At 48.3% G+C, this 9,928-nt stretch overlaps 1 protein-coding gene across 2 annotated transcripts in view; it reads left to right on the forward strand.

Annotated features, from left to right (window-relative positions):
- The window catches only part of LOC142796468 (uncharacterized), a 39,308-nt gene extending 30,453 nt beyond the window's left edge, over positions 1–8,855 (forward strand). Inside the window, exons 14-16 of one of the 2 annotated variants that reach the window (XM_075887176.1) lie at positions 1,660–1,784; positions 7,525–7,813; positions 8,609–8,855. In XM_075887176.1, coding sequence (XP_075743291.1) covers positions 1,660–1,784; positions 7,525–7,813; positions 8,609–8,743 — 549 coding nt within the window. In that variant the 3' untranslated portion in view covers positions 8,744–8,855. Of the gene's footprint in view, positions 1–1,659; positions 1,785–7,524; positions 7,814–8,608 lie in introns of those variants that run through there. The other variant, XM_075887177.1, reaches the window with a different exon arrangement.
- The last annotated feature ends 1,073 nt before the right edge of the window (positions 8,856–9,928 follow it).

The following is a 9,928-nucleotide window of genomic DNA, read 5'->3' on the forward strand; positions in this document are numbered from 1 at the left end:
TGTCTCTCATAATCATATGGTGGTTTTGGGACGTTAAACCCCACAAATCAATCAATCAGAGCATCGGCTTTCTATCAAATGACAGGCCGTTACGCGTGTCGGCATTTAGTATACATGTGCCATCAAATATACCAGCGTTATCGCTAGCGGCCATGTAAATTTAAGAATAATCTTTAATGTCCGTGTTGTGCACGTAATCTTGACAAAACGATCCTATAGAACATTGAGCTTCTAGAACACCGAGTTGCAGTTTGCACTGACCATTGCTGACAGTCTTTGTGGGCGTAAACCAAATACAGCAAGAGTGAAAACAAGAAGTGCGTGTGGCACTAGGAATGCTAACTGCATAGGTTGCAAAACATCTATGTAATTTTGGTATATTTTTGTGGAGTTTGTGTTGCAGTAAATCTTTTAGAATTACTGTACATGCTTGTGGTGTACATGGTTCTGCCTTCATAGCACCGTATATGGCTATGTGATACTTTCTCTCTCTTACCCTCTGCTCCCTTCTCTTTCTCACTTCTCTTTCTCGCAACCTTACTATGCCACACTTATATGGCTGTGCTGCACAAGGTACTGCCTGCGTGATGCTATACATGGCTATGCTATGCCTTACCTTTCCAATCCTTGTCCACTGCCCCACTGCTCTGGGAAACGTGCACTGAGCCTGTGGTGCCACGGTGTGGGAGTGAACGAAAGGAATTGGCGTGCTCCGTGCAGCAGCTAACCCATGAGCACAGCCACATCAAATTGTTAGCAATGCTTCACAATGGCCTGTATGCATTTAATCTGTGTTGTAAACTGTGCCAATAACTATAAGAACTACGCACTTGGAGCAAAGTTGTTCAGTTATCCGCCCTGACTATGTTTGAGAAACCGGCATGAAGGCTAGTTATTGTATGCCACAGGAACCAAGTGACCCACGGACACTTCTGTGAAGTTCATGCTGTAGCTAGATTTGCTGTGAATTCACTGTCCTTGCAGTTTAACTCATATTCTTTTTTATAGTGCTGAAAGAACGTAAGGGCATCTGGCAAAGTTATCTTGAGTCTGCAGTCCACTATTCCTTGGCAGAAAGCTCAGACGCTGCTGCTGTTTTTCCACTGTATCGCAGTTCGTTTAGCAGTGCAGTTTGTAAACAGTACACTAAGGAAGAAGTCGTGCATACCTGGCAAAATGCGTTGTGGACTGTGAGATTTTAAGATTTATTGCCCATGTACTTAATAGCACTGTGAGGGCACGCCAGGCTGTGCCACGCTGTTCTATTGTACTGCGTGAAAGCTGAGTTATTATGTGCAACGCTGGCACGTGACAAACTTGCAGGAGGACTCATGCGGCTCGAATAACGTTTACGAACGGAGCTGAACTGCTGCACAGAGAACTTAGCGGTAATAACACACATTACTAAATGGAATAGGTGCAGTACGGCGACCGTGCGTTTCACTTGCGCTCATCGCAAGTGGTTGTCCGGCACGTCAGACACAATTGCCATCGTTTACCTCAGCCATAAGTAAGTAAAATCACAAAAAATAATGTTTGCAAACATGATGGTGACGGCCTATGCTTCGAGCTTTACGCTGACCAGCCGTTCGAATTTTGCTTTCAAAACACTCTGTCAACTTTTGCCTTCTGTCTTTTCCTCTTAATATTCTACTATAGAGACTGAATATGTTCAGGAAATCGGGAGTCGCACTCATGGGCCTGCCCAAGTGGCAGTTTATAATGCTTCCAGTCTTCTCACGCAATCCGCTTCTCATCGATGGACTCAGCAGAACCTGCTTAAGGTGAGTAGTTGGAAAGAGCCTGAAAAAAAAGTAATCTGCTGTGTAACATGGCCGTGTTGTATTCGTAGAAACATAACTGTACTTGGGCACAACAAGGCCTTGCTGCATTCAAGAAGAATAAGTGTACTTTGATACACTCTTCATTGGCGAAAGGGCGGAATTTTTGTTTACAGGAAAAGTAGCAAGAAGTGGCAGCGTTACCACGTAGCCATATTCTCTTCCTCAGGTGTTCGACAGCTTTTCACTTACATGAGACTATCACCAGGTTGTGGTTGTTTATAGTGCTTGCTGTGAATTCAGTGTTCAATGCAATAGATGTTCTGTTGTATTCTCATTGATTGATATTGCCAGTAGCTCAACCAACCAATTGCAGTACGTAAGCTGTGAAGTCTGAAAGAAACAGGAGCCCTTTCCATTCTCACAACATAGTTGAAAGTTGGTGGTGCCACTCGTAATCATGTCATAATGTAGAACATGTCATGGCGGCAGGTAAGATGCTTTAAAAACCTAGAATAGCCTGTGATTGCATCTACAGCCTACAAGGGAGAGATAATATAAGTAAGTCGAGCCCGCTTATAACAAACCTGAGCATGACGCGGCATCCGTTCGCTGTATCCCAAAGTTCGTAGTAAATGAAACGCAGCTTTTAACAGAATTTGCGAGTGAAAACAAACTTTTTTTGTCCCAAAAAGTCCGTGATGCATGTGTTTCGAAGAGCACAAGCGATAAGGGCGGTCTCAAGTTCATTTAAAACGGCAGTGTGCTCGTTCGCCGAGGCCCGTGGCATGAGCTGCATGAGGAACTGGATACAAAGTTTCGTCGTTCTCGCAATCCGATTCCTCCAAATCGCTCTCGCCACGCACTTTATTCACAATACCCTAATCCGTCCACGGTTCCGCAGTGTCAGCATCATCATCATCGGCCGTAATTAAACCATCGCAACAGATGTCCCACCCGCTCTCCCAGGTCGGAGTCGACGACGCGCTGCCACAAATCGCTGCCGCAGTGGTCCTTTTCGGAAGCTTCAGGCTCAACATCGGGCTTGACGTCGACGAAGTCGGCCTCGCGAAAACAGTTTCGTACGCATGTAGCCATCACCGCCGCCCACGGAATGTTCAGCATCTCCACAGCTGAATACCGCGACGCCCGAAGCGGCAAGTTGGCTGCCAGGTGGTCAACAGCTATGAGCAAGCGCTCCGCAATGCGGTACATAATGCGCGGATTATGCTGAAGCCAAGCCAAGTGGTCATACTTTTGACGTGTGAACGGCAGGAAAAAGCATGCTAGTCCTCCCGTCGGCCATCATGACCACACACACACACCAATAGCAAGCAAGACGCGCACACACGACACACATGCCAGAACATGTAGAATAGCTCTGGGCTCGTTTTCAGTCACACGGGTTTCCAGTCACACGGAACACACGGGAAGGAGGCAGGTTGAGTAGCTTGCTTGAAAGGTCCGCGAAACTCGTGCGTAGAAAAAATGGCCCCGTGTCTGCATGTTAATCTGCGAATTTCGTCGAAGACGATAGTCTTGCATGGGGAGAGAATGAACAAAACATTTATTCGATGTTCTGTGCAAGAAAATCCGTGAAGGGTATTCCGGAGGCGCTGCGTTAGAGTGCCTCGAGCGTGCAGCTGAGGCAAACAAGTGCATCAGGTCATGTCACACGTGAGACATGAGCGCCATCTGGCAGTTTTATTGGAAAACAAAGCGCGTGGCTCTGAGATGGGTGTGTGCGCCCGTCTCAGAGGTGATAAGGTGTAGAACGCAAGGTGACGGGTAGGTGCCACACCGTCTCGTCTTAGCAAAGAGTTGGAAACGCTCGCCTTTTCGTGCAAGCGTTACATGGCCAGCGCATCGTGATAAGCGCTACGGTCCTTAAGATAACTTATGTATGCCTTTTTTTAGTAAAAGACGCACATGCAGAATACATGCTGTGATGAGTGAAGAAAACGACAACGACGGAAGTGCGGGGCAAGGCGCGTGTAATGTGCGCGTGAATGTCAGTGAATCACCTGATGACCTGTGGTGGCCCATAGAGGTGGCGTGCCACGATTGGGTCACGGGCGACCATCACGTGGCAGTGGGCTTTGTGGCTGGGGACGAGCCGAAGCAGCGGCAGACGGGAGACAGCGGGCCGAAGCGTCGGACGCAGGCGATCCAGGTTCCGGCCAGGGAACGCGGCCGTCCACGCAACTGCCGTCCAACTACCAGCTGGGGCGGCGTTGCCGGCACGAGTACTGCATCTCGGGGCGCGGCCTGGCCTGCTGTTCTCTTCCTTGCCGAGGGCATCGCGGATCTCGGCGAGGCATCTCCACGGTCAGCCGTTCGACACAGCGATGAACGCGGCCTGGCTAATGGTCGCGGTTGCGTCGAGCATCGCGTCTCGGCGCACACTCTTCGCTGGACGGGCTGGCCATGCCCCGCATGGAGCATCGCGTCTCCGATGCGGGTTGACTGCTCCGTGGCCGCACCCATGCTATCAAGCGCCGGTGTCACCAGAGCGTCGCACTTCGGCAAGGGACGAGCGAGATGTTCTGCCGGGCGAGACGCGGGAGTGCGCACAGAGGAGCACGGAGCGGGGCGAGGTTCAGGATGGCCGAGGATCCAGGTGCCAGGGGAGTTCTGGCTGAATCGAGGATCGCCGAGCGGTGCCGAGCCATACCGAGCGACGCGCCAGACTCGGACGTGGGCCGCGAGCTCATGAGCTGCAGTGTGCACCCGAGGGTACCTGGCGGTGCCCTGGCCAAGAAGAAGGAACGTGCGGAAAAGAGAGCTCGAGGGTTGAGGCCACGAAGGCAGAGGAAGCGGTGCGCCGCTCGAGAGGACAAGTTCCTGGCAGCGTTCCTGAGCCGGACGTGAGACCCGTACGTGTCGGCCAGGTCGAACTCCGGTGTGTCTGTTCAAGGTCCAAGGCCGAGACCTGCCGAACGGCTCCTGCCTGGGTGCAGTGGCCGGCAGCAGGTTCGTGGGCGAGGCCTACCGGGTGTGGTCCTCGTGAGCCGTGGCCTGATCCTGGACCTCCGGAGTTGCGACCCTGACTGCTGGGTTGGCCGCAACGTCCGACTCAACGGCGCTGCACACGGTAGCGTATCCGTGCGTCACCAGCCGTTCCACCCATGCCATGAAATAAAAAGTTCATGTTAATCCTTTCTCGTCCGCTATCAACAAACATAGTGACGAACGTTCCTTAACCCACTACACATGCGTATTGTTATGGTGCCCCAGACATGTGCAATAATTGCTTTTTAATTGACAATTGCACAAGTATGAACGCTAAACCTTGAGCAACATTGGTTGGCGCTGCGTATGGGGTCGGCCGTTCAAGTATCCGGTGCCGTTAAGAGTGAACAAACAGACAACTGTACAGACAGACAGACCAAAATTTTTGTGTCGAAAGTCCCCAAGAAAGTCTTTAAATCTTGGGAAGAGTGCATGGCCGCCTGGATTGTTGCTCACGGCGGTGTTTGAATAATCGGCGGCCGTGTTCAAAAAATCGTTTTGTTGCATCGGCGGGTTTTCGTGGCCTCACGAACTTCATACTTCGCGATTCATTCCGCGCAAATTAATAGCTGTTTTCGCGCTTCCGCACGTGCGCGGAAGGCTTGCTGAGTTGAGTGCAAAGTGAGCGAGAACAAGTCCTAAACACAAAACGCATCGCAAATTATAAGAGTCGGTGGGGTAGCATGCGCGTGTGCACTAGGCGCAGACTATTGGACACAGTCGGTGGCCGACGATGTTGGCGAATTGTCTGGTCACTCCAGGCTGGCGATGCCAACGACAGTACTAGCGATCCAAAATAGGGTAGATGGTCCACCGGTCTTCGAAACATCGGTGGCAGTGAGAAAACGCGGGTCTCGTCTGGCAATGCGGGGTGCTCAGAGTAGCGGGGGAACAAAGGACGAAGGGTTGCGGTACAAGAAGTGGTCGGGGAGAGCGGCATCTAGAGGGGCGCGGAGGCATGGTCAGCGTTTAACGATAAGGATGTATGTTCACCTCGCCGATGGCTGATCGGTGGTCGAAATTGGTTTCCCGGAAGTTAGCAGACCGCCGGTTTTGTTCGCTGTGACCGATCAGCGGCGCTTGGAGAAATTCGTTATAAGTGCGATTTTGTGCCATTGAACTAATGTATATTTTCGCGGTCACGCGAAGGGAAAGTTTGCTTTAAATGGGGCCGTTATATGTGGTCTCGGCTGTAATAATTTTTGTGCCCCAAACAATTGCTGTTGACACATCTGCCAACTTTTAATATTCTTTTCAAATGTCACCATTTTTAGAGCTCACATATAAAATCATCTTTGTTATTGCCGGTAGCTTTTATGTTAAGTTCAGTTCCACTTTAAGAAAAGACTGATTTTGGAAAGATACAATTATGGATTATAGTGACGAATTTTGAAAGAGCCTAATTTTTCAGGCCAGTTCAGTTGAAGGGCCTGTGGGCCGCAGTGAACCCGTTTGTGATTGAAATGTATCACAGCAACTGAAGTAATTTAGGGGCGAAGCTCCATAAGGCGTGGGCTGTGCGTCCCCTGTATGTAGCCACCTCTCGTTTAGTTCTTGCAGTGTTCACTAGATGGTGGTACTTGTAGCTGATGATGAAAAGATGCAAGATGTTATAAACTAGGTGGCGGTGCTTGTAGTTTATGGTGAAAGATGCGAGATTTCTTAAAACAGGAATGATGTGACATAAGGCTCGTGTCATTGGTGGAAGGCATTGGTTCGATTTAGTGTGGCAATGTACGCTAGGGGGAGCGTTGTAGTAAAGTCGAAGATGCAAAACGTACGGAAAATTCATGGTTTACCAATTTTACCTCCGGAGCTTCACCCACTCATCATCATTAAATTCGTGGATATGGCAGCACATTTTTACTCCTTACTTGGACACTTTGGGAACGAACTTCATGAACCTGCATGTTAGTGGTTTGCTGATCATTTGAACAAGTCGGCCGGCATCCATGAGAGATAATTTAAATCGGGAGCCCCTGGTTTTCATCGCTTCACACAGAAGTCTGCCCAGAGGGATCACAAAGTATTGTAAAACCAACCAAACTAAATTTATTAAGATGCAAAACAAAGAAAGAGCAGTATTTCTCAGGAGATTAGATTTGGAGTGCTGTGCTGGAGCTCTTGGGCAAGTTACAAATGGTGCTCATTGGGTCACAATGGAAGAAAGGAAAGCATATGAAAATAATTGATTGTTCTTGTTAAATTAACCTTAGTCTCGCACAAAGAACACGTCAAGGGAGACCCTGATCACTTTCAATTTTTATTGTGTTAAATTAACCATTGAAATAAGCATGTTTTGGAGCATAAATAGCATTATATATTCTGGCATTAGGTTTCACTGCTCACACGAATGCATGATGGCATTTGTTTCTGGCATATCATTGACTGATGAATTATTTTTATTTACTGTTAAAAGCTCCATGAACTTAATCAACAAAATCACCTGCCGCAAACTTGTTGTAGCACTTAATTTGTGATAACGAGTTTAGAGGTAACTTGTTTAGGTTCTGCCTGCACAGTGGGGGCATTGTTTGTACATTGTAGAGCCCGACAATCAATTGGAACTCTGCTTAACTTTACCAATTTCATAGCCCACCTCGTGTTTGAATTAACCCGCTTTTACAGTATACTTAGTTCATTGCTCATTCATATATAGTAATTTACAACTTTTAAATTAGCAGGTCTATGTTAATCTCCTATTTCTTTTGTTTTTATGTTTTTCTGGCAGCCTGCTGGAGTTTATGGAAGACGCAAGAGAGTGTTTTGAGCAGCCTTGGTTGAAGGCAATGACCAACGAGTTCCACGACCAAGTGAGCTGGCTCGGCTTGGCACTCGCTGGTGAATGGAAGCGTGCATGTGCCGTTGGCCCGAAGTTGTCACCAAAAGTCTTGGAAGTATTGGGCGTTTCTCTGAGCGACACTTACTGTCCCGTGGCGCTGTGGTGGCAACCTACTGTCAAGGACGCTGTTGCAAAACTTTGTCAAACTCACAACATCGAGCCTCACGAGATTGCCCAGGTAGGTGACATAGCCAGCCCATGTGCTGCATTAACAACTGTTTGTGAACACCCCTGGACATCATTATGGCATTTCCGGGGACAAGGTAAGCCCAGCTAGCCACTTGACCGTGCAAAACTGTGTTGTGGGCGCCGTGTGCGAGACCGGGTGCATCACTGATAGCTCACACACATGAAGTCGTAGGCACGGAGGAGAAAATCAAAGGTAGCGCAAGTGCAAGGCATGCTGCAACAACCAGCCAACACAAACTCGTCACGTACGTTTGTTTGCATAGATGTCGGTGTCGCGAGGGGCTTCACATCTTGTTCAGTCATGCGGCGTGCATTTTAAAATTGATTTTAAATACGTTCTAGGCTATATCTGCCGTTTTATTGTGTGCATGTGTGCATGTACTTGACAAGAGCACATTATCATACCACACTATTGAAAGATTAACCGCAGCAGCTCAAGGTTGATAAACACAACTATGCAGTACATAATGCCTTCTTCGTTTGCCTGTGCTTACCGTATTTACTCGTTTCTACCGCGCCCTCGATTATAATGAGCACCCGATTTCCACCGTTCCACTGTTTATGGCATGTGTTGCATGTATGGCCTCTATAGCGCTATTCATTCTAAAAAAATATCATTGAAAATATATTTCACAGCGTTGTCTGTGTTACCATTTCATTATTCTCTGATTGGCGAGATTCTAAACACTCTTTGTTGCCCTGAAGAAAATGGGTATCATAAAGATTTGTTTTCAATCACTTCGAGTGTTACATTCTTCATGTTGTTCATCTTAATTTGTTACAGAGTGCTGACACATGGTCCGCCTTTCTCGACATCTTGGCTGCCAGCCAACCGCACACGACAGAGCTTATGCGGCAAACAGCCGTGCTGACTGAACCATCTAGGTTTTCCATGGTGTCGAGGACATTCACAGCCTGATTTGATCTCTTCAAGTTTTAATATTTATTGCACATTGCAGAAGTGAACAAAGATAGTTTTGTTCCATCATTAAAATTTCCAGTTGATAGTTGGCACTGGCCTTCCCTTGCAATCACACATGGTGTGCTGTTATTACTGACGAATATTTTTCAATGCACTGATGGATTACGTGAATTATACACCGCTGTAGGCGTGATGATTGAGTGACCTCAATATTGCAGTGGATTGCCTCACGAATCGATCGAGAAACTTTGTTGAGTCTGTCGAGGCAAGTTTTGACGTCTCCTCATAGGAGGCCTAGGCCCGGCCACCTGAACCTGCTGATTTCTTATAATAAAGTTTATTCCTCCTCCTGTCGAAACGTGGCGGTGTTACAGGAGCCTGTCGTGCGCTTTATGGGCTTTCTTTCGACCCCATGAGCACTCTGGAAAATACACTGGGAGGGATGGCATGGGTGAAATGAGTCAAGTCAGCACACATAGGCCTGTGCAGGGTTCCCCTTTGAAAGGGGGGGGGGGGGTAAATGCTTTTTGCAATGCTCTCCCCCTGAAATATGAGTGAAACTTTGGGCCCTCCCCTTTAGAGTGACTAAGGAAGGCAGTTGCCCGCCGTGCCCTCCCCTGTGTGCACGCCCATGTCAGCACTTGTCATCAGCTCGAACGTATGTGATGAAACGCAATTGCTTTCTCCCGTTGGTTACTGTTGCACGAGTGTGGCTCATTGTGTAATTCTGGGCTCAACAGAGGGTGGGACCAATACGTGGTGACCCCTCGTCGCAAGATGCGCATCTGATGCAGATGCCGCTCTTGATTTCAGTCGGCTATTGGACGATAGCATGCCGTCTGTTCGACGTCGAACAGCGGTTGCCGGCCGCTCCGAAGAGGGTGTGCGCTGGAATCTGTATGAAAAAACGGGCGGCTGAGAAAATGACCCCAGGCTTCGCTTCGAAACTCCCTCTGCCGCACACGGCTGCCAATGTTATTTGACTGAGATAGGCATAACAGTGTCTGCTATCTGCAAGATGTGTTTTCTCACGAAGCACAAGTTGTGGCTCATGAGTCATAAACTTAAATTAAATGAGCAAACCTCGTCACTATGCATCTGTTGGAAAAGCGGCATAACGCTACAAACTCAACAAATACACCGTAGGCACCAAGTTCTAATCTCGCGATTCCAATGAACATT

This window comes from Rhipicephalus microplus, chromosome 2 (assembly GCF_043290135.1).
Source record: "Rhipicephalus microplus isolate Deutch F79 chromosome 2, USDA_Rmic, whole genome shotgun sequence".
NCBI lineage: Eukaryota > Metazoa > Arthropoda > Arachnida > Ixodida > Ixodidae > Rhipicephalus > Rhipicephalus microplus.